The 24,764-nt window shown below is 38.9% G+C and overlaps 1 protein-coding gene across 6 annotated transcripts in view; it reads left to right on the forward strand.

Annotated features, from left to right (window-relative positions):
* Positions 1-24,764, forward strand: part of LOC122820601 (glucosidase 2 subunit beta-like) — a 158,495-nt gene that overhangs the window by 91,278 nt on the left and 42,453 nt on the right. For all 6 annotated transcript variants that reach the window (XR_006368836.1, XM_044098162.1, XM_044098161.1 and 3 more), the window contains 2 exons: positions 2,870-2,939; positions 5,740-5,829. Coding sequence is in view for 5 of the 6 variants with exons in the window: in XM_044098162.1 (XP_043954097.1) it covers positions 2,870-2,939; positions 5,740-5,829 (160 nt within the window). In the remaining variant the exon portion in view is untranslated. The remainder of the gene's footprint in view (positions 1-2,869; positions 2,940-5,739; positions 5,830-24,764) is intronic.

The raw sequence follows: 24,764 nt of genomic DNA on the forward strand, positions 1-24,764 counted from the left end.
ACATGTCCAACAGCACCAGGTGGTTAAATTGGAGTCTTTTAAGCCTGTCCTCACTTCTATTTTCAGCCACCTTCTTTCTTTGCCTTTCAGGCCTTTTTTGTTCGCATTTAAGGGCTGGCATGGCTCAGGCACAAATGTTCTGCATGCTTTTACTGTCGGGTAATCGGATCCCACTTTTAATGAAAAAGGAGTGCAATTATGTTTGCATCATGAGTTATAGGGCTGTCACCTGGTAGCATTGTCTCATCGCTTCCTATCTTTGGAGGTTAATGTATTTTCCATTATTTCAGATTGTTTACCTCTTCAGGTATCATTTGCTTTGACAGGTTGTTCACAATGTTTTCGCAGAGGCTGTCAGCCAATGTGTGCATTTATGGATTTAGTGAGCAATTTAAAAAAAAAAATCAGTCCTTCATTCAGCAAGGACTGAAACATTGTCTATTTAATTACACTAGAAATGTTGCTGTGCTGGTGTTTCTGCACACCAAGTCACAACATGCTTACAAAACATGTTGGAGGGAAATAAATGACTGACGTTTATTAATTAATCCAATCCAACTCTGACTATGAGGTAAGAAAATTATACCAGGATTTAATTGTGCTTACAGCTCTGACATTAAAGATGTGTAAAAATGCTTGAGATAAATTCATCTTGTATTGCAACAAGATACAGTGGACCCCAAACAACAACCATCTGCAATTAGCTGAAAACTACAAGTATTTCAGATCCCTTCTAAAAAACACTTATTTCTACCAACTTTAATAGTTTAGCCACCATTTATACTTTGCTGTGCATTTATACGCAAAATGGAAACCATTTTTGCACCGTCACAGATCCTACCACAGTCTTCTGTATCCACTCTTAGCGGCAAAGCCAATCAGTGGCATGGAAAATAATTTTTCACTCCTGGATTGGGTTCTCTCCAAATGCCAGCCAATAGTGTGTCAGGTGACATTGCTCCTTGGCCTTTAAGCTGCCCAAGCCACATTTACTTTCCAATATTTAAGACGATGTACAAACTCCTAAAATTTAACATCAACTCACAGCCAGATGGATCTTTGACCAAATTTCTTGGTGACAAATCTCCAGATTTTCAAAAATCCTGGACTAATTTATTCTTCGTTTCAGTTTTCTTCACAAGATTTTGATATGATTTATACGAGAACTGTGAACCCCATGGCGAATGGTTGCTTTACTCTTTGCTACGCCATTACTGTGTTGATTTGGGCATATGTTTGGGGACATTATCCTCCTGAAATACCTACTGATATTTTCCGTTTTCTTGCAGCGGCCACTAAATTTTCATTTTATTTTAAAACGAATCTATCTTGGTACAGAATACAAGAATTCATAACAGCAGGTGCAATATTCACACTATTCCTAACTGAAATGTTTGTTGCTGAATAGACCCATCTTTGAATCTTGTGATCATAGAGCTCAAATTCAAATTCATAGTAGAGCTGAGCAGGTAGTAGGAGATAAAGTGTTTTTTCTGGTGTCTCACACAATCAATTGGCACAAAGCCAACTGACTGGTTGAGGACTTGGTGAACCCAAGTGATTCCTGCAAGTTCTCTGATGGTGCATTCACACCAAACACGTTACGTGCGTCAAAAACTCATCTGACCATTCTTCAAGTTTGATGCACGTGTACTTCGAATGCAGACGCTTGATGGTGCGTTCACATCAAATGTGTTTTGAGCGCCTGGTTTACATTTAGAGTCTATGTGGAGGCACGTCGAGCGCCCATCAGACTCGTCACAATTGCTCTAGCGGTTTTGTTTTCCATTGCTGGCTTAATTGCCGGAATCTACGCTGCAATCTACACGTTTGATGCGTCAAACGCTTCAAATTGTGCCGTGACGGGCCTCTACATGGACTTTGAATGTAAACCAGACGTGCAAAACACATTTGGTGTGAATGCAAGCGTGAGCTTTGGAGACTTCGCCATCCGTCTCTTTGAGTTTTCCTCCCACTGTTTATCCTGGTTCCAGTTGTTATGAACTTTTTAATTGTTGCTTTGACTGTATAGATATCAGCAAGTTCAAGCCAATTTGTTACATCCTGACTTAACAAGGTGTTTTCTTGTTTCCCATTTTGACAAGAGGCTTGCTGAAATGTCACTTTACTTTTACACCCCAGTCAACCAGGAGGTCGTCACATGTTTCTAATCAAATAATCCAAAATTAATGGCTACATCTCACTGATTTCCTAGTTGTTGATAATAACATGTCATCAGCATGTTTTTCTTCTGACTGGATTTTGTCCAGTTGAGACAGGTTTTAAAGAGATGTGTTGACTTTACAGATATGTGTATGAATACTAATGTTTCCATATCGGACAAAAAGATTTTTAAAACAATCTTGAGATTAAAAAAAATGATTTGATGAAGGTTACAGATTCCTCTTCAGTGGTTGCATTTGCATTTAGTGTTTGCTTCAAATGTTTCTATTCACAGCGTCCCCAATCATGTCCTTGGATAAGATACTGAATCCCACTGAAGCCCCTCACAGTGTTTTCCTTGCCTAGGATAATAATATTTTAAATGAACACAAGATAATGTGCATATGAGAAAGATGGAGCTAAAAGTGACAAACATGCAGTAATTGCTGCAGCTCTCCCTCTCCCTCCGACTTCGTTTATTCTCTCTCTCAGTCTCAGTTAGCACACTTTTCAGTGTGAAGAGGCTAATAAGCTCACCATTCTGCACTTAACGCACCTGAAAATAGCACGCTCATGTTTATGTTCAGCCTCTTGCAGTCCTTAAAAATACCGCCCTATATTTGGAGAGCGCTGTTTGGCAACACGCAAGGCGCCCAGTCGCAACAACTCCGCATTGTTAATTTGTCTGATCTTTTGTTTTGTCTAGCTGCAGAGTGGGAGGCTACCAACTTGAAGAAGGTGGAGGAAGCCTACGAGACAGTCAACATGGAAATAAGGTAAGAGAAAATAAAGAATTAGAGGGGGAGGTTAGCTTCTGTTGTCACATAGTTACGGCTGAATATTGAACACTTTGCACTTTGCGTGGATGATGCATTTACTTCTCACTTAGCTACTGTAAGCAAATTGGAAAGACATCCACCCAGGACTTAAAATAGACTCCATCCTTTTGTTCTATAGGAGTGTGGAAAAGCTGCACAGTAATGAATTTGTACTGTGTGACACCTAAGGCTAATTTTAATGAAGAAAAACAAACTCTATTTGTTGCCTACTGTGCTCTGTGGGGTAGGCCTTTGGTTAACTTATTTTCGGCAGCCTCCGTTTCAGTTATCACGGATTCTTAGTGGCACATCTAAAGATGATTATGGCTCAAATTAGCGTTGAAAAACTCAGTAATTCTTTAGTTTTAAGTTTTCTTTTTTTTTGTCACAAAGCCTGGTTAAATATCAGGTTTTTATGCAAAAACTGATTATCTTTTTCACCTTTAATTTGACCTGCATACTTTATACTTTTACCAAAACACATATCTTAGAGGGAGAAAACAGTAAAAAAAAAATAAAAAAAACGCTGCAATAAGCATCTTTTATAAGTGTTTGTTGAAGCACCTTTTGATCCAGCTTAAGCTTCCAGTCAAATTCGATTAGCATGCCGCATCTTGACTTGCCAGTTTTTGTCCACTTTACTTTGCAGAACTTCTCCCAAATACGTTACATTTTGAGAGCATCTCTTGTCAAGAGCCTTCTTCAAGTGACCCTTCACATTTGCTGCCAGATTAAGTTCTTAACGCTCCTTAGGCCTTTGTAAAACTTTGATTTTCCTGTCATGAAGTCATTCTTTTGCAAAGTTTGATCAATTCTTTAAATTGCTGTGATGTTGAACAACAAAATCCCCCTCCATCTTCAGCTTTCTCACAGGCACATGCAGTTCTTGGTCAACTTGTGATTAATAGAACTACGGTACTCAAACTTGCAGGTGGAAAAAGGAAGTTATTTCCCGTTAGCTTTGAATTATTTATACTGGTTTCATTTTCTTTCCACCACAACAAGCAGTGTTGGTGTGGACTTTTTAAATCCATGCTAGTTACAAGAAGATTTATTTTATTTTATTTTATTTTTTGCAACAGTCTTAAAATCACCCTTCAAATTTTGACATCAACTTGAAGTGATTATTTTTCCAAACCCTCACTTTTATTTCAGTTGGTGATTTGTCTTCTAGAAGAATGGAAAAGAGATAATTTCCCATGTTGTTTTTTTTTTTTACAACTGAAAGTAATCCACTATAGCACAGTCACGCAACAGAAAGGCAGCAAAACCTTGTTCCCTTCTAAAGCAACATAAAACATGCAGACACTCAGAGATTTATCCCTGTTACATTCCCTCTGTGAGATGTTTCCACAAAGCTCTTAGCCCAACAGCAATGGCTGGTTAAGTAATTTCTGAGGCCCTTTGGGCTTGCAAACGGTTTATTACCATTAAAGAAGAGAGCGCCGAGTACAATGATGGCAATTACCAAAAGGTCAAGATGTTTCCACAATAAACAAAGGCCTGTATGAGGCAAAAGAGGAAGTAATGACCTGGTTCATATTGTTGTTGTTTTTTTAAATCGAATATTAATATACAAAAACACCCAACAAATTCCATTCTGTCATACCTAATAGAGTTTGAAACGCTAAGCACACTCCACTCAGACCCAGTTTAGCAATAACTAGATATTAACATGATATTTCTCTAACGTCACCACTGTGCAGAAACTCTGAGACGCCGGTTGCTTTTCTCCAAGTCATTGCTGAAGTCTTTCCGTTTTGACATGGTGTTAATGCACAGCTTTATGCTTCAGATAGCATCCTGCCTACATCCGTGCTATATGACCAGTCAGTCAGTTATCAGCACCTGGCTAATTTAGCTTTTAGTTTTTAAGTCTTGTTAAAGTAGCAAAGGTGCACTTAGTTTTTCACAAATTATTTCCTTTGCTGGTTCATCTTTGTTAATAAATAAAGATGGTTAGAATTACGTATACTCCCTGGTAAATCCCATATTATTTCTACAACGTCCCGTCACATTAAACCTTCAAACTAATTGCAGGTGTTCTCTTTTCACCATGACTGTGAATTCGAAGTACTCGCTCTGTCTCTCCCTCTCTTTCCTCCTTTGTCTCGCTCGTGCTGTGAAGGGAAATTTACTCATAAAATGATTCAGTGCATGAATGTCATGACCTGTGCCCTTACTGCATATCACATGCACATAGGGTTACGCAACCTCCATTGCCTCTTTGACCCCTATCCATCCCCCTACACTACCTTACCTTATCCAGAATCACCTTCCTTAGACATTTGTTAACCCCGTTCACATGTACGTGTTATGAATATTTAAATGAGGGTTTATGCACCCTAAGAAATACAGCTCACTTTCCTTATCTGCCATTAGTGAAGAAGAGCAGTCTTCAACGGCTAAAATATTAGAAGACAATGCATACAAATGGGGCTTTAAGGGGCTACCTCATTAAAACACTATGCGAGAAATCAGTTACTAAAACAGGAAAGAGAAATAAAGCCTCTCCGCCAGCACAATTCAAAGACACCCAACAGTTTTTAAAGCAACCTTTAAACATTCTTTGTGGTGCTGTGCATTTTTGCTACTAAAAGTATTTCACAAATTGGCTTTGGACTTATTGTTAAACATATCTCCCAAATGCATGGCTTCCTTAAACAGCCCTGATTAAATGTGTTTAAAAATATAAATTCAGAGTTGAAACGTAAGTGAAGGGGAAAAAGTGATGCACTTTGTGATTTTGTTTCCACAGTGATCTACAGAAGAAGCTGGAAATAGACTATGGGACAGATTGGGAGTATTTGTTTCTGAACGGCCAGTGCTACAAGCTGAACGTGTACGAGTAAGTACAGACTACCTTTTATCACTTGGGGTTTTTATCTGTGGCTCGACTTCAGTGCTGACAATATTTTTGAATAAGAGGTTGCATATAAAATGTGCAACCTCGGAAATTCAGTTCATTTCAGTTTGTTTATATACCGCCAATTTACAACAAAAGTTGTCTTAAGGCCCTTTACAAAAGAAAAAGGAAAGGTTTCTGTGTGATGACCCCTCAAAGCAATTATGACTAATGTCAGGGTTTGCGGTGTTTGAGGTGGTGAGGTAGACGCTAGAGACCCAGCTTAGGTGAGTGATGATGAAGTTTAATAAAGAAATTATTCACAATCGTCCAACAACAAGGCAGCACTGCTGAGCTGAATCCAGGGCTCGACACAGGTAGCACAAGTGATAAGAATGGACAGAGACTGTAGTGACATCAGACGTAAACTAGACGTACACAGACTGAGGACCCGACGACGACAGACACACACAGGTGACACTAAATACACAAGAGGAAATCAGGGAACGAGATACACCTGGGGACTAATCACGGGGAGACAGGACAACACAGAGACTCAGACACACAGGAAACTAGAAATAAACATACAGAAAAACACAGAACACAACAGTACCCCCCCCTTAACGGGCGGCTCCCAGACGCCCAAAAACCGAAACACAACAAGGGTGGGTGGAGGGGAGCTGGACGGGGGGCCAGAGTCTATGGAAAAACGAAAAACAACCTATCAAATAGGCGGAGACACTAGGGTCCAAAGTCCAAAAAACAAAAACAAAACAAACCCAACTGGGTGGGCGGAAACACAGGAAGGCGGGAACCACGGAGGAGGTCAGGGGGCCGACCTCGGCGCAGGAAGCGGGAGCCACGGAGGCTGTCCGGCGGCCGTCCGCGGCGCAGGAGGCGGGAACCACGGAGGCTGTCCGGCGGCCGTCCGCGGCGCAGGAGGCGGGAACCACGGAGGCTGTCCGGCGGCCGTCGCCTGCGCGCAGAGGCGGGAACCACGGAGGCTGTCCGGCGGCCGTCCGCGGCGCAGGAGGCGGGAACCACGGAGGCTGTCCGGCGGCCGTCCGCGGCGCAGGAGGCGGGAACCACGGAGGCTGTCCGGCGGCCGTCCGCGGCGCCGAGGAGTCTCTAGGGCCGCACAGGGGCGGCAACGAGGAGCACAGGGAAGGGGCTCGGGACTGGCACAGGGAAGGGGCTCGGGACTGGCACTGGGAGTCTCGGGGGGAGCACTGGGAGTCTCGGGGGGAGCACTGGGAGTCTCGGGGGGAGCACTGGGAGTCTCGGGGGGAGCACTCTCTGTAGCGCCGGCTGGAGCGGCGGCAGGAACGGGCTCGGGTGGCGGAAGCGCTGCTGGCAGCTCCGGCCGCGGAAGCGCTGCTGGCGGCTCCGGCCGCGGAAGGGTTGCTGGCGGCTCCGGAGATGCTGGGGCTGGGCTGACGGAGAGATAGTCCGGCTTGGGAGGCAGAGGGTTACCATTCAGAACGGCTATGGCTGTCAGGCGTTGCCACTCTGCCTCCTGTTGCAACTCCACCAGCCCCAGATGCGGAAGTCTAGGGATCCAGTGGTCCAGCATGAGGACCATGCGCGTGGCTATATTTAAGCGTTTACGGGCAGAGTATGGGCTAGCCACAACTGCCACATAGTCCTCAACCGTATCCCACAATACTTCTGGGTCCATGATGGTTGCGTACCTCACCTCGGTGTGGTCGGGTCCTTCTGTCAGGGTTTGCGGTGTTTGAGGTGGTGAGGTAGACGCTAGAGACCCAGCTTAGGTGAGTGATGATGAAGTTTAATAAAGAAATTATTCACAATCGTCCAACAACAAGGCAGCACTGCTGAGCTGAATCCAGGGCTCGACACAGGTAGCACAAGTGATAAGAATGGACAGAGACTGTAGTGACATCAGACGTAAACTAGACGTACACAGACTGAGGACCCGACGACGACAGACACACACAGGTGACACTAAATACACAAGAGGAAATCAGGGAACGAGATACACCTGGGGACTAATCACGGGGAGACAGGACAACACAGAGACTCAGACACACAGGAAACTAGAAATAAACATACAGAAAAACACAGAACACAACAACTAAGAAGATAAACGTATTGGGAGAAGTTTCTTGAAACTGATTTGATTATGTTTTAAGAATGGAAATCATCAAAAGGCATTGAACTATTAAAAATTTCCGCTCAGCATCTCTGAGTAACTTCAAGATTCAAAATGCTTTATTTATCACATGTACAGTTAAACAACTAGAACTTCTTTACAGATCATTGTTGGGGCTATCGTCAGTCTGTGTTCAGACTGACCTGTTTTAATAGCCGCTCTACAATTGGCTTCTTAATAAAGGTTCATCTTGTTATTTGCAGCTTTAAAATATCGATATTCTAAGAATTATATGAAATGGACTTGTTTAGTTTCTGTACAAAGTCTGGTTTAGGTTTTTCATTACCTGATTTTTTTTGTGATTGTAAGCACAGGAAATAGTAGTACTTTTCTTTCAGCCAGCTGACCAGGAGTGTGCCTGAAGTGGACAGAAGAGAGAAAAAACTGTGTTGCTACAGTGGACAGGTCTCAGATTTAATAGAAAATATGAAGCTATGATGGACCTCTCTATGGATCCAGTAAATCAGTGTGTTTATGAGTTTATGAGGTAGTTACTGTCATTTATTCCAGAATGGAATAAATTACAACATTTGCAAAATTTCTATTGATGGTTTCTTCTTCTTTTTTTTTCTTTTTACATAATATTAAAATCTTCTTATTTATGGTAATGCTGATGACTCTTGGGTCCCTCCCAAAGAAGTCTGGCTTGGACTTCATCCTCTTTGCAAGTTGGCATGCGGCTCACTGGACTGAGATGTGAGCGGGTTTGAAAGAGGTATCAGAGAATCAGCATGACAACCAGAGGCTGAAAGCTATCTTATTTTGTGCAGCTGTAAGAAATAAAAAGCCGTCTGTAACAAAAGGGAAGCATCTCAATAAAGACCTCCCCATTTAAAGGTTGATAATCTCCAAGCTCCAAGTCACCCCGGAGAAGGCAAGCAGCTAAATCAACTAAATTTAATCAACAGAATGAGCTTCTTTTACTCTCTCCCGCTGCATCCCTGTGGCCCCTGCTGGGGTAGAATCTGTTCTCCTCAGGATTGCTTGCCAGCTGGAGTTTTAGAAGCCTGTGGGTGGTTGCAGTTTAAAAAGAAAATTATCTGAGATCTGCACTATGCTGTCTGCACAGCAAATACATGTTCCAGGCATCTGTGGTTTCCCCGTGCACCAATACGCCAAAGTGATTCGTTTGCTCAGTTTGTCATTTTAGAGGGTAGAATCTGAAAAGCAGGGGTGCAGTTCTTACCTATGAGCATAAAATGGGTCTGTCTGGATGTTTTTTAATATAGACAGTGATAAAAATGTGGTAGGTTCAAGAATGTGGCTGTTCTGAAATGAATGTTTCTGCCAAATTAGCTGTAAAAGCATAACAGTAAGTAAATATACATCTAACCATGTGATTTCTACTGGGAAAAAAGAGTGGTGGGATTAACACCCATTTATTAAAATTGGGAATCATCCTGTACTTGAAATGTACAAGAGGGATTACGTTTTCAGTTGATGAAGAACCCATTTCTTTAGTTTGAAGTCAGCATAGATCTATTTATTGATAAGTGATACAACTCTTCTTCAAGCCATGTTTTAAGATTGTAAGACATATAATCTTTAACTAAAATATATGTAAAATGATTGCGTTTTGGGAAGCTGAAATACCTAAGCACAATGCTACTTGACATGCTATTGGCTGGCGTTTACAAAGCATCTGGTCCAGGAGCAACATCTATTTTCCTTGACACTGATTGGCTGTACCCTCAAGAACAGCGATAAGGACCGAAAATGTTTGCTTCGTAGGTAGTGCGAAGCAAGCAATGGTTATATGGAACATTCATCCATCCAGTGTCTGTTTCTTTTGGGTTCCACCATTAAGCTAGCCTGGTAAAAGCCAGCCCCTTTTTCTATGTTATTTGATTCGTACAGACAGTCTGGACTATCAGATATTGAGAAATGATGGCGTCCTGGAGGAGTAAACTCTATCGAAGTTTTAAATGTCAGAAAATCGCTAACATCTGGCCGTGATGTTTATAATGCCAGTTTGATACTATAAAGCTTACCAGAAAGCGTGGCCAACACTAAATGGCTTTGCTCGCTTCCACCACTATCATTGCTAAAAATACCGGCAGACTTACCGGTAAATGCTAACAGAGCAGAAAATTGACGTCGCCGTTCACAACTTCTCCTTCTGTTCGCTGATTGGCCCCACTTCAGTGAGGAAAAAAACCCAGACAGGGCACTGAAGTGAGACAAGAATCAAACAGAATTGCACAGGAAGACGCTCGTCAGACTATCTACAGGCCTGACCACTGTAGAAAAATCTACTATAAATTATTTTTAGCTCCAAACATATCGGCATGTATTTATACTTTAAAATGTATCTGGAAAATTTCTTAGACGTCCAGGTATCTGATATTGGAAAATTTTGAAATTCTAGTTTTGAGAATATGGATTATTGTGGAGACTCCCTATACTAAGCTTTGTTAGAAAACGCATGTAATGAACAGACATTGAAGCACATTGGAATCCCCCAGACTGTGCTGAAGCTTGTAAAACTCCAGCTTCAAAATATATAAAGGTAACAGGTTGGAGAGCAAACACAAATTTAGATGAGCTTGTCAATACGAACCGTTAACAGATCATGGTCCAAACCCGGAGAATCTCACAAGTCAGCTGACCTGAGTCTTTGTTGAGATTCCTGGAAAAAAAAAACATTGGGTCGTGCCATAAAATATTTTGGAACATTAATAAGGCAGTGATGGATTTTGAGTTTAATGTTCAGTCAGTGATGTATTGTCTACTTGTGTTGCCTTAGTAGGACCTTTTGGTCATGCGATTTAGAGAAACATGCTGCTTTCTTCTTCCCACTTCCCTTTTCTACTGGCCTGCTGGCATAAGACGCCCTGTGATTTTTTTTTTCTCTGCCTTTATATAAGGAGCACAATAAACACCAATATCAAGTTTATGGAAGGTTTCTTGACCTACCAGCACACTCTCAGCAATGTACCAGTCCTCCTCATGTCTCCCCTGTGTCCTTGCTGTTTGCCTTGAACTGTGATCTTAAGAAGAAATGACATTGACAGACACTCAAACCCAAAGCTTTCTGTAGCTCTTCCTCCTGCACCAAAGAGCAGCAGAGTAGAAAAATAGAACAAAGTTCCAGTTTCAAGTTTCTTTGATCATTTTTGGTGTTAAACCGTGTCAAATATGATTGTTGTATTTTTCTTATCGCTAATTACGGTACATTATTTAAATGATTTATTGGTTTATTCTTGCATCTTTCTGTACATGTTTTATTTGAGGATATTTAATTTAGCCTTGCAATGAATGTTTTCACAGGTTTGTCATTATTCAACCACAACCATCAATGTTTTCTTTATGTACTAAACTACCGTAGAGCTGTGACATGGGGAAAAAAAAGTATACATTGCATTTTTTTATTGATAAGCAGTTCTGTTGACAGCAATTGTCAAAGCTTTGCCACACATTCCAACTGGATGTAAATCTGAACTTTGACTATGAACTTTGACAACATATGATCAAAACGATTCCACTGTAGCTGCGGCTGTCTGTTTAGGATTGTTGTCCTGCTGATAGATGGATCTCTCTAGAAGTCCCAAGTTTTTCAGATCCATTGGCAGGTTTTTTTTACAGGCAGAATTTTGCACGAAAGTAAGAAAGTTACATTTTGGTCTCAAATCAGAGGAACCAAAACTTGACTTTACTTCTATGACGTCTTATGGTAGAGTGTAAACAGTGCTTATCGAGACAATTAGTACTTAATTATTATTTTTATTTTTTTTTACCCTTTCATAAAGGCTAGATTTGATGGGTATCCTACTGTTACTTGTCCAATCAACAAAGTCTGACACCTATACTGTGGATCTCTGCAGCTCCTCCAGTGTTACCATGAGCCTCCTGGCTGCTTCTCTGATTAATTCTCTCATTAATGGTCTCATTGGCTTTCTACCCAATACAGGATTGATTTCAAGCTTTAGCTGTTAGTGTTTCATGGTCAATCAATCAATCAAATTTTATTTGTATAGCACATTTATGCAGCAAGGCATCTCAAAGTGCTTTACATCAAATTCAACACAGAAACATAATGCAACATAGAATCAACAATCAAAACACGACATTAAGTCAAGTTCCATCATTAAATTTGTAATTGATTACTATTTCCAGCACCTTATCCACTCCATCCATCAAGAACCTTAAAAGAAATAACCAAATGCTCCTTGCAGTTCCCAGATCCATATTAAAAAGCAAAGGACTTTGTGTATTTATTTTAGCTTCCTTTTGTCCTCTGGAACAACCTGCCTATCCACATCTGTTCAGAGCATCATTTATTTCAATAAACTCTTCAAGACCCACTTTCAGTCACTGGCTTTTAACCCTAGTTAATATGTATAAGCCAATTTTATTCTTGAACTTCTGATTTTATGTATTTTATAGACTTTCAATAGTTAGTTAACTACTCTTTGCCATCTATATTGCTTGCTGTCAAGCACTTTGGTGCAGCCTTTGTTGCTGTAAAGTGGTGCATAAATAAAATTGACATTGAAAGTCCCTGGCCTTTCAATGTATTTGGACGGCTGTGTCTTTGTAGGTTTGCAGATGCACCTTAAATTTTCTCTTACTGACTGATGGATTGATTATTTATTAAGGGTTATTACAGTAAAAAATAAATGTAAAAATTTACAACACACTTTGTTGATGTTTTGTAAGAAATTTGTGAAAATCATTTTTGTTATCCCTCCACTCCATAACTGTGTATTATTTTTTTGTTCATATAGCACATGAAATCCCAGTAAAGTACACTAAAGTCTGAGTTTGTGTTGTGAAATAAGGTGAAACCTCTTCCAGGTGGGTCTTAGACATTTTATTTTTTGTAATGGTTTAAAATAGTCAAACTTTTTTAAAAGGAGAGAAAGACACAGCCATTTGTTGTTGAGCATTTACAAATGAGATGATTAACGGCAGGATCTGAAGCTAGCTGCAACGTACTGGCATTTTTCACATTACTTTCTTATCAGATTTTCCAAAGACCATAGACAAAATGAAGAAATGCTCAATGTCGACTCTGGGTTGGTGCATTATTTAATAGCCTTTATTACTTACTTCTAAGCACCGCAGGCTTTGGTTGCCTTTTGTTTTATACTATAAGCACATTTAAGGGTTTAAATTTCACCTCCTCAGAAAAAAGTAAAATCACACAAAATAATTTCATCCGCGACGCTCTTCAGAGTGGTGACGATCCTTTATCACAAGTTACGACTTAAGAACTCAAGTTTCTGCCAGGGAATTGGAAATGAAAGGGACAATTCAGGCGACACAGCCTGGCACAGCGTGAAGGGAGTCCACCGCATAATGAGTACTCAGAGTTCCCCCACCTACAGTGGAGTCTAATATTCCTCCTGTGGATCTGTTGACACTCCTCAAAGCAACTTAAATCGAAAGGGCTGTGATTTATGCAAGACTGTCAGGTCAGATTGACTCAGCCTCTGCTCTCATGTCATAAGAAAGTACAGCACTTCTGTGAGTCACGCCTGCCAGTGCGGCTCAGCTTCGACAGAGAAGAGAGAAGGATAACGGAGCACAAGTGACACTTCCAACTGTCTGCAGAACATCACATGGCCTTAAGAGCACCGGATTCTTCCAGACACAGCCGGGAGGGACTGCTCTCAAATAGGAGCACGAGCCCTTAATGTTCAGAGAAACCTGGAAATACAAAGCCATATACTGTAGATCTACTGAGAAGATTCTGTAACAGCAAACCACAAATACTGAAAAGCAGCCGTGACTGGACTGTAAGGCTCTAGAAAGAGCTTTTGGTTGTTTAACATCAATTAAATGAAAGAAATTAAAGTTAAACGAGCTAAACAATAAAACTTATGCTTTTAGCGTTAGAATCTTAGTTTGGGTCATACTTCTTTTAAGGGTAATAAATAGGAGCTATTATGATTAACATTAATTATGAATGTTGTTCCTGCCGCTGTTAATAGGAATGAGGCGACTTACATCGAGGCAGCCCAGGTGATTGGACAGGATCTCAAAGTTCCTTTACATCTAAGTAAAGGAACTTTACTTCTCAGATCTCAGGATAAATCTAACATTCAATAAAAACTAGAAACATGATCAACATGAGAATACAAAACGGGATGGAGATCTGTCAGGAAATGTAGATTCCTAGGACCTAGATTGTATGAAAACTTTACAATGTTTAAAATGCAGTCATGGATCTTAAAGATTAAGATGTTTAAGATGCAATGGCCTGAATTTGATGTGCCTCCGTGCCTTAGTTGCTTTTGAAGCAAATCTTCTTTTTCGTATTACAAGCCCAACACTCCCTTTTAATCTGGCTTTACTCACATCTTGTATTTATTTATGTTCCCTGATGAAAGCAAGTCTGAAACTGAGTAAAAATGGACAATTGAGGCAATATCCAGCAACCTCTTTTCATGTTTACATATGTTTTTAGTTATAAATTAACTGACTGCTTATGTTAAGGATAGCATCTGTGCTGCCTTTTTGCCTACATGTACAATAATCACTGAAATTGGAAGCAACAGAAGTTTCTTTCTACTTCCTTTCGTACCATGGATAAATCCTTCTCATGAGTAAGAAGCCACTGGGAATGCAGTTCACACTTGCTCCTACTTCATTCCACCATAAAATAAACTGATGGTTAAAGACGCGTTTCTTCATCTGAAGACGAGTCTTGTGATGTGCATTGGGTTGAGATACGTTAACTCCACTATGTTTTTCTCATTGATAATAATGTTTAATATTTATGTCTTTTTTTTTCTGGCTTGTTAAGTCAGATTTTGGCTGAATGGAGATTCTCTCTTGGAACTGCAGTTTACTGAAACTTAATACCGTGTAAATTCCTGGTTGAACTGCAACTGTGACTGTGTTCATGTATAAACGGTTTCGGCGAGAAACTTTTCACTGTCCTCTCAAAATGCAAACTCGTTACGGAGTTTTCTGTTTTGGTCCCTCTCAGGGGCTAAAGTGCCTAAATCGGTTCTCGTTGTCGCAGTGGCGTGATGAAAATCACATCATTTTGTTTTCACCCTCTTGTCATCCACTCCTTGTTGTCACAACCTCCTGGATAACTTTTTTAACCACCATTTCTATGCAAAACTCCTGTGTGACTGGTCAGAATTTCATGTGTGGTTCTTTAGAAGGAAAAGCTCCCAATGCTCCGTACTGGGCCGATGCAGCAGGCCGTCTATGTAGAAAGAAACCAGGCCAGGATTTGAACCCAGGACCTTTTTACTGTTAGGCAGCTGTCAACATGCAGCTAATTAATTTCGTTCAGTGTGTCATTTACCTTTACGCACATGTGTGAAACTATATGTTTCTCTAGTAAAGGGATGTTGTTGTTTTTTTTTCTTCTGGCTCTTGTCATCGGCTTCTCAAACATCATCCCACGTCAAAAATGACAGCACAGTCCCTGTTTGGCAGGTGTGTGTCCTGTTATGAGCATCTCCATTTTAGCAGTTTTTGTACATAGGACAAATGGGGCTTTGGCATTTTTACATGTATATGTCTGGCTAAATATAAACAATGAAGGAATATTTATTGCTAAACGCTTTGTGTATTCCCAAGCGCTAAAGCGAGCACCAGACATAGTACCATCTCAGAACCCTCCTGCACCTTTTGCTTTCTTTTATTTTGTGTAATTTTATTTTGACCACAGATACAGGCCCAGCAAAGCACTTTCTTCACCACTCTAGTATCTCACCGAAGGCATTGCAAGTACTGTTCGTCAAGGACGGAATATTTAAAAATGTTTGTGCTAATAGAGAGATGAAACACAGTACCAAGGGGGTAGAGCAAGGTCTGTAAACTGTTACTAATAAATTTATGTACACAAATTAAAGTTGTTTTATTTTTCATTCCATTTAACCTTTGTTTAACCTGACAGGAAAAATGAAGTTCAGTTTCTCTTTACAAATGCGGCCAGTTCTTTGACACCCATTAAGGGGACAAACAGGTGTTTTGCTTAACCATAATTAGAGTGTTGTTCAAATAATTGGCTCTGACGGAGCTAATAATAATGTAAGTTGTTTCCTCAGAGGACGACCTCCTTGTGCTATCTATACCTTATTCTACTTGGTCGCGCTTAATCAATTTTCAAAAGCACACATGACGTTAGCTTTATAAATTTCACATGCTGTCAAATATTATAATTGTACTTTTTGCTTTGACTACATAATTCAGACAGTTTGGTTTTACAGCACAAAAGGCATGCAAATAAACTGTGCTGCCTTCCCTTGAAAAGAAATAAAATTAAGTTAGCGGGTAACTTAGAGGGACGTTTTGGAGATATTGAGTAATGATGTTTCCCTTTGTTCTGGGAACAAAAACAAAGCTGAATGAAGAGGCGGTAATCGGGTTTGAAAACAGCGGTCCTCTTAATGTTTCCCAGAAACCCTGCTGAGGAGCACAGACAGCATATTTTCCTGCTGAATCACTGCCTCCCTCTCACAATTGTGATTCAGTCCAACTTTTGTCTGTCAGGATGCTGTTCACTTCCTGTAGCCAGCTGAACCCACAGGAGATTCAACCCAGTCTGCAGCGGGGGTGGGCATCTAATGGAATGAAAACTTTAGCTGTAACCCTGTAGAACTGTGAGTCAGTTAACTTGTGTCTGACAAAATCTTACTGTAATCACTGGTGGAATTGCCAAACTTTGACTCTTCTTATGCACTCAGGTTCTTATCATTTCTAAGATTTTCCACGGTTGATGAACTAATTGGGCTTAGACTTGTGACACCTTCCAGTTATCTTTATCGCAACAGTTATCACAAAATATTGATGTCTGAACAATTGAAATTTCAAAGCTGAGGCTGTGATCATAACTAGGACAAGGAAGCCTAAGCGGATTTTAATTTGATCTTTGTTAATCTAGATAATTTGAAATAGAGCTAAAAGAACTTGCCTGGTTTCTATTTGCAGCGCTGTCATTACTTTTGGGAGTAGCAGAGAATACCTGACGAACTGGCCAAGTGTGTCTTAGTTGGGTGAATTTATTATTGCCTCCAGATAAGATTTTCCTTATCATATAAACTTTACCTAAGGAGCAAGTGCCGTCTTTGCCAAACGACAGCTTCGGGCTTCAGGGTGTGGATGAGTTGATATGTATGGGATGAATGGGATGCCATCTTTTCAAAAGCACACATGACGTTAGCTTTATAAATTTCACATGCTGTCAAAAATTTGACACAAATAAGCTGTGTCAAATAAGCAGCATGTGACCAAGCTGGTGACCAGAATGAGAAGGAGGTGCTAGGCTGCCGGGGCGGTGTACAGTTCTCCTACGCATCACTTTGGTTTGGGAGAAGAATACATTTAAATGCCAGTTTTTTTCTTCAAACTTTATTTATTCAATTCAGTTCTGCACTTAAAAATATACTTGGATGAGAAGGGAAAAAGGAGAACTCATTTTGTAACACATTTTCTGATAGACCTACCATACAAAATACCAGACTCTACAACTTTCTGACTTAAAAGCCTATAAAAGTTAGTTTTGAGTTTTATGGGAGCTGTTGCGTAAATGGTATATTTGAACAGCTCAATTGTGCTCATTGAACTTCAAAATAGTAACACACTGAAGGTAAAGTATGACTCAGCAAGAGCTGTAGCACAGTTTCAATGTCGCATCACAGTGATGAATGCCTTTGCCCAGGAGACAGGTTGCTGAAATGCTCTCTGTTTCACACCAGATACCTTTTGTAAAATATCTTTCTCCACTAAAAACCGACAACAGGAAAGCCATTTCAGTGGCATTCTCAGTCTTGTGAATTGACTTTGTCCACAAACCACGCGAATGGTCAGCATCAGGTTGGATTCTGTGGCCCTCCATGCACATCTGGGCTTCAGATACGCTGCGTCAGTTGATATGCTTTGATATGTTTTTGTTTTGCTGGTATCTCGTTGCAAGGTCAGTGGTGGTATGTTAGTCTTGAGAAATTTCTTTATCAGGCCTGATGGGCTGCAGTTAAATACTTTTATTGGAAATTACTGAGCATAAATTCGCTAAGAGAAACCAGGGGAAAGGAACAAAAGACAACTAGTATGTCTTCTTTTTAGTTTGTTGTATGCTATTTAGTTATTTAACACTTTAATCCTTTCAACATTCCACCTATTTCTTTTGGAGGACAAAACAAGTAGTTTGCTGGTGACTAAATAAGATAAAAATTGACCAGATAGATTATTTAAGTGAAATTTACATTCAAATAGTGTGAAGTTCTTGAGTTGTTTTGTGTTTTCTTTCTGAGTTTTCAGTTTTGTTTGTGTGTTACATTAGTTTAGTCCATTCTTGGTTATTGTGATCTTTATTATTTATTTTGTTTTTTTAGATAGATTTTGTCACGGCTAGATTTAGGTCTCTTCCTCAGTCTGGCTTCTGCTCTCCCCCAACAGCTGCAACCTGTTAGTTAATCCTTCCCAGCCCATTGTTCCAGCAATCATATTACATTTTGTTTCAGATGGTAAAATCATGCAAAGAAGTGATTTCATTTTCTGTAAGCAGAACATTGTCATATTCACCTGTATATTGTTGTGTATATAATCTTTAGTAGATTTCTGTAAAGACTCCCTATTACAACGTGCGCTAATTATTCCAAACGTTAATTGCTGCCAGTAATGGCACGAACTGAATAAATCGCATTTGAACTACAACATTATTTGAAAAACTTGACAGTGAAATCATGAAAAGAATTTAAGAGTTGAGCTTCAGGTAGAAATCAATCACGGTAAAAAGTCTTTGTTGTCTTTTTCCCAGAGGAGGAAGAGAACAAAATGCCTTGGTGTATGAAAATTATCATCCGTCTACAAAACGATGTTTATCTCATATTTATTTTCACGCTGCTTCTCATTTGTGGCTCCTGCTGTGGCAACTTAGACCTCCCAGAGAGATCAGCTGAGTTTATTTTATCTAATCAAGTCTAATGTGATCCAATTCAGCAACTGTAAGAACTCCAGTGAAAGTGCTATTGTCATCTAAATTGTTTTTTTTTTTTTTTTTTCTTCAGGTGATCCTTTAAAATGAGCCACTACAAAGTGGTTTCTTGGAAATAAAATCTCTCTATCTTCAACATATAATGACATTTGTCCTTTACCATCAGTCCTGTACTGCATGCTTGTGTCAAGCCTGGAAGATTTATTCGCAGTTTAAAAAAATGTTTAAAAAATTAATTTTGAAACCTGCTGTGCTTACTGCAACTCTTTTTTTGTGTGGAACAAACAAAAAACTATTTTAATTACACAATCTTTGATTCCAAATTTGCAAATGAGCGTATTTGTTTAGATTCAATAAAGACATAATTAGCATTTGAATTAGATGTTATTATCTCTGTAAATAATGCCCAGCCTGAAAAATGTGAAAATTGTTCAGTCGTTCTGTGAAACGTGTCCACGCCAGAATCAATGTTCAGATGTTGAAAGCAACAAAAAGTTAATTGGCTGTAATGGTTCTGATCTACAAACCTTGTTCCCCTGAGCCTTTAACCTTAGTGCATTTGACCCAGTTAACATGAATTTGGACATAGCGACAACAGAAAATGGAGCAAATTATTTTAATGGACTTCTCTCACTGATCTAGCTCACCAAAACACAGATAATTGATGGTGATATTTAGGGGAGAGAAGGCACAGCTGAACCCCTCAGCCTCAGAGAAAGGTAGATGTGTTAGTGAGATGTTCAACACGGGAAAAAAAAACAGAAAACAAGAGTAAGTGTTCCAGTTGAAAACAGATCACGTTTAAAATGTCAGTCGATAAAAATAGAGTGTAGAAAGCACAGTTCTTCTCAAATATAAGACTAATTGTCATCGGAGTATTATGTCCAACCCTCTGAAGTGTCGTTTTCTGTCGGAGCTGCTGCGCAAAATCAAATAATTGCATTTTGTTTTTACTCATCCAGTGAGTTTAAAAGTACGTGTATTTGGGATGTGGCAGCGCAACTATAATGTTGAGTGTTTGATACCAACGTCAGAGTTTAAGTCACTACAGGTAGAGTGAAACAAAAAAGAAATTAATCAAATGTTGGAGACTGCTCACTTTTTTAACGTCTAAATGTCACAGAAACAGGAAATGAAAATAAACCACCTTTTATCTACTATATGGCAGCAAGTAGTGTTCAGGCTACAGTCAAGTGAAAAATTAGGACATCCTTCGTAAAGCTTGTATGCATATTTTATATATATATATATGTAATTATTATTATATGTGTGTCTATATATATACACACACATTATAATCACAAATTAATGTTTGTACTTATGCCTAAGGAGAATTTAGGGACCAACTAACTAAACAGTCGTGATTTCAGAATGTGGCAGGAAGCCGGAGCGCCCGGAGAGAAACCTGCAAACAGGAAACCTGTCAAATCTTTTTACCCTTTTGTCCCATAAATTTAAGTCAGACGCATGTTTGGTCCCAGTCAGATTTCTCCAGCCTCAAAATGGTTACTAATTTTGAGGCCTTCTAGGATTTTTTTCTTCTTCTGAATTTAATATTTTTAGCTCTTCTCCAACGGCACCTTTATCATCTTCCAGAGGAGGGGCTGGAGAAAGTGTAACATCAGGTGTCTCATAATTTCTTAACTTCTCGTAAATGTAAATCAATTCATTTTGGGACATGCTTGTTGTCAGCCTTCACAGTTTGTTCTCTTTTTATTAAATAAGAGTAGAACATTTTGGAAAATCTCCCATCTGTTTTTATTTTTATACATTTATGTCATAATCCTCGGGTGTAGAAGACTATAGCCTGCCTCTTTGTCCTCCTTGTTCAGAATGAAAACTTGAATTTGAAAGAGCTGTTGTGTCGTGACAATGGAGGTTTCTCAGTTGCTCTGTCGAGACATCTGATTATTGGCTCAGCACTTGTTTTCACTTTTAATGTGGGAATTCTAATTATCACCTCAAGTTATGTTGAGTTAGATTTATCAACACATTTTAGCATTAAGAACCATTTTTACACCTTTGAGGAGCAAAAGTGAAATTATTATTTTGAGATAACTTGCTCCACGCCTTCTTATTAAGCTCTTCTTACTTGTAGGTTTCATTGGCAGAGTAAAAAAAAGTCCTTCACAGTTTTTTTTGTTTTTTTTGGTTCCTGTGTAAATAAATAAATAGTGTATTAATAAGAACTCTAAATCTACGTCATTCTGTACGTTAAAATAAGACTTACAGAAAAATAAATACAAGAATCTCCCTCTCTCTCTCTCTGTCTCTCTCTCTCGCTTTCTGTATATACATATAGAGAGAATATATGTATGTACAGAGAGAGAGAATATATATACATATTTGTATATACATATACAGAGAGAGAGAGAGCTCTGGAATAAATTAACAGACCACTTAAAATGAACAGTTTCTCTGATTTTGCTTTGTATAGGGATATGTTTGAGTAAAATGAACATTGTTCTTTTATTCTATGAAATACTGAAATGTCTCCAAAATTCCAAGCAAAAATTTTGTATTTTTTTCAAGAAAATGAGAAACAGTCAGAATAATGAAAGAGACGCAGTGCTTTCAGACCTCAAATAATGCAAATGAAACAAGTTCATACTCACTTAGAAACAGCAATATTAATGTTTTAACTCAGGAAGAGTTCAGGGCTCAATATGTGTTGGAATAACCGCAAGGTTTTTAATGGTCTCTTAATTTCTTCTGGAGCTGCATATATGAAAAACATACGCAGCTTCTAGTTTTATATGATAAACAGCAGATATGAACCTGCAGCTCTAACTCTGGCCTTTTTCTATCCATGTTATGTTATATTAAAAACATGGTGGAAGCTCAGTCTTATTGAAGTCTTCTAGTGTCATCGCTTTGAGTCTGTGCACATATTTAAAACAGTCAACAGGCTCCCTGACTTGAAGAAGATTTACAACTGCTTGTTTCCTAACTCCTGTCTAAAACAACACAATATACTTGAGGCAGAGACTGACTCCCTAATGAGTTACAGTTCACCTTCTTCCTGGTTGGGAAGCTTATGGCTTAAGAGACGAGTCTCTCAGGTTTCCATCTATGCTAAAGTGTTTTAGTCTGCTGTGGTGAGAAAGGAGCTGAGTCAGAATGCAGTACTTTAGATTTACTGCTCCATCTACCTTCCTAGAGAACAAGATACAAGCTTCTGAATTTATTTTTTGCACGAAGGAGTCAGCAGGAGTGGTTCTGGCATCGTATCTTGATGAGTGTAGAACGCCTCTTTTTGGAGGCTTCCTGTGTCGGTCCAGTAGGGAGGAGACCCATGAGGAAGAAGAGTATTGTTGGTAACAGATGAACGGATGGATCAATGGGTGGAAATGAAATTTGTTAAAAAGGATCAATGGGAACAGAATATTCAACCTGTTGAAAGAAACAAACAAGAACCAACAAAACCTCACATCAAGAAGGATAACAATGAGATTTTTTACACACTCTGTTGAAATTATTCTCAGTTTTGTCTTGGACTGGATGAAACAGAGGCAATATAATACATTAAATGTCCATAAGCAGCTTTTACGTGTTTGTTTTTTATAAGCTGGACAGTCATGGTTCATCTGTAGACTTGAATAGCAAACTTCATATTGGACCTTTTTAGCCACACATGCTGCCCAAATTCAGCCTGAGCAAAAGCATTGCATTCAGGCTTTTAATGGCATTTACAAAGTTGTCTACCTGGAAGATAAAATCAGCTTTTCATTGTCATTTTAAGGTACTTTAACGCTGGGAACAGATTTCATGCTGTTGTATTTGGTCTGAGCCATCGAGTGATACTAGCATTTCCCTGGAGATACTAGAGATTTTCCGTTCCACGTTAATAAAACTCTTAAAAACTCAACATCTCCTTTTATGTTGCCACTGCATTATTACCATGTCACTTTGTGGTTTACTTTATGTATAATTGAAGGCTGTTCAAGTTAACTAAGTGTTGATTTCGCCAAATTTTTGCTGATAAACAATTAATTGCATCATTTTCTGCTGCCACATCACCTTTGACCTGTGGTACGTGTCTGAGCAGTTACCTGAAGCCATTGTTGATGTTTTCAGCGTCACCTAGAGTGAACTCCACCTACGCTACCACATAGCAGTCTACTGGCAGAAGTGCTTAATTGCCGTTTTTCTCCTTTTTTTCTTCTTCTTTCTCTAGAATGGAGAAAGATTACGTACAGAAAGTTTTTTTTTTTTTTTTTTTTTTTTTCTTCCCTTTTGTGGCCCTGGTAAAATCTAGGAACAGGGTTGTGTCAAAACTGTGAGGTTCAAGACTTTTAGTGACTGTAAACTTCTGCATCATCATTCCTTTTTATATTTTCTTAATGGGTTGTTAAAATTATTTCCGTGGAACGACACTTTTTCTGGTTAAAGAGAAAAGTACTGATATGTTAGCAACTTTTAATTCTAGTTTTGACTGCTAAAGCACTTAATTTGATTGGATTACAAATGATTTGCTCCTTGAAACAATATGTGAGCAACATTTTATATTTTTGTTGTTAATGGACGTGCAGATGAGTGCAAATTTGTTCACACCTTCTGCATGGCTTTTGAAATATGTGGCGATGTCAATTGTCGCTTGTCTTACATAAGGCAATTAGCTGTACCTGCTTCAGACGACAGAGGCTGACGGGGGTTTGGATCCTGTTCAAAGTGCCAAACGACTCACCAAGTCAAAAATGACCAGATGTCAGTATATACTCACAATCTTAAAAATTGGAGAAATAATTTCTTGTCAGTTTTGGAAAAGACGACCTATATTTCCTGCAGGTTATAAACCCAGAGCTCTTTCATTTAAATCACAAGTGTCAAACTCGAGGTCCGTGGGCCAAATCCGGCCCACCATAAATTTTTATGTGGCCCTTTACATTCTAGACTAAACACTAAGTGTGCTTAAATGTTTTGTTTTCAATCAAATCAATGCAGTTTTTATCTGTTTCCTGCCAAATTATATCAATCAGTCCCTCCAGTTTCTTGAGAATTATCGTGGAAATTCTCACAAAATCGACAAATCCTCACACTTTTTAGTGCTAATACATAATTTTTTACATATTTTTCTCAAAAATTGTCAAAAACATTCTTACTTCTACTAAACAGCTGCCTCAGCTTTAATTGATGTCAGATTATTGTCCATGATCTATACAGCGAGTAATAAAAAGTCACATTTACCGTCATAAATAAGTGCAACTATTTCCAAATTAGTACCACGAGCACTTTGGTTTTTATTGCAAAAAAATCACAAAAAGAATCACAAAATCCTGGAAGGCCTGAATAGATGCTCAATAATACTATTTAATTTTAAGAATTCATTGATATTTTAGCACTTTGTGAACAAGTTATTAATACAGTCTGACACAACCGGCTCTTTAACAGCATATATGATCTTGATTTGGCCCAAAACGAAAATTAGTTTGACAACCCTGATTAAAGTGACGGGGTACAACGTTTTGAAAAATATTAAATCTGTCCATTCTTATTTGCCTTATTTGTTAAGTCATCCTGTCTAATATTATGAAGTGGGGACTTCTTTAACAAGAATTTGCTCCAAGCTCAAAGAGAAAAGAAAATCACATTTGATATTAATTTCACAACCACAAATTTCAAATTTGTCTTTGGTGAGATAAAGTCTTATTAAAAAGGTTCAGAGTGTTTTTGTAGTAATTAGCATCACATCATCATAATATTTGTATTCTACCAGGGTTTTTGCATGTTGTTGCTTTTATTATTTTCTTTGTTCTCACTTTATAAATTGTTTTAACATGGTCTGTTTTACAAGGAAGTCCCTGTTCACAAATTTTGTTTGTTTTTCCAACATAAAAAAAAAAAAAAGCTAAACAAAGAGTG

Source organism: Gambusia affinis, linkage group LG18, assembly GCF_019740435.1.
Source record: "Gambusia affinis linkage group LG18, SWU_Gaff_1.0, whole genome shotgun sequence".
Classification (NCBI taxonomy): domain Eukaryota; kingdom Metazoa; phylum Chordata; class Actinopteri; order Cyprinodontiformes; family Poeciliidae; genus Gambusia; species Gambusia affinis.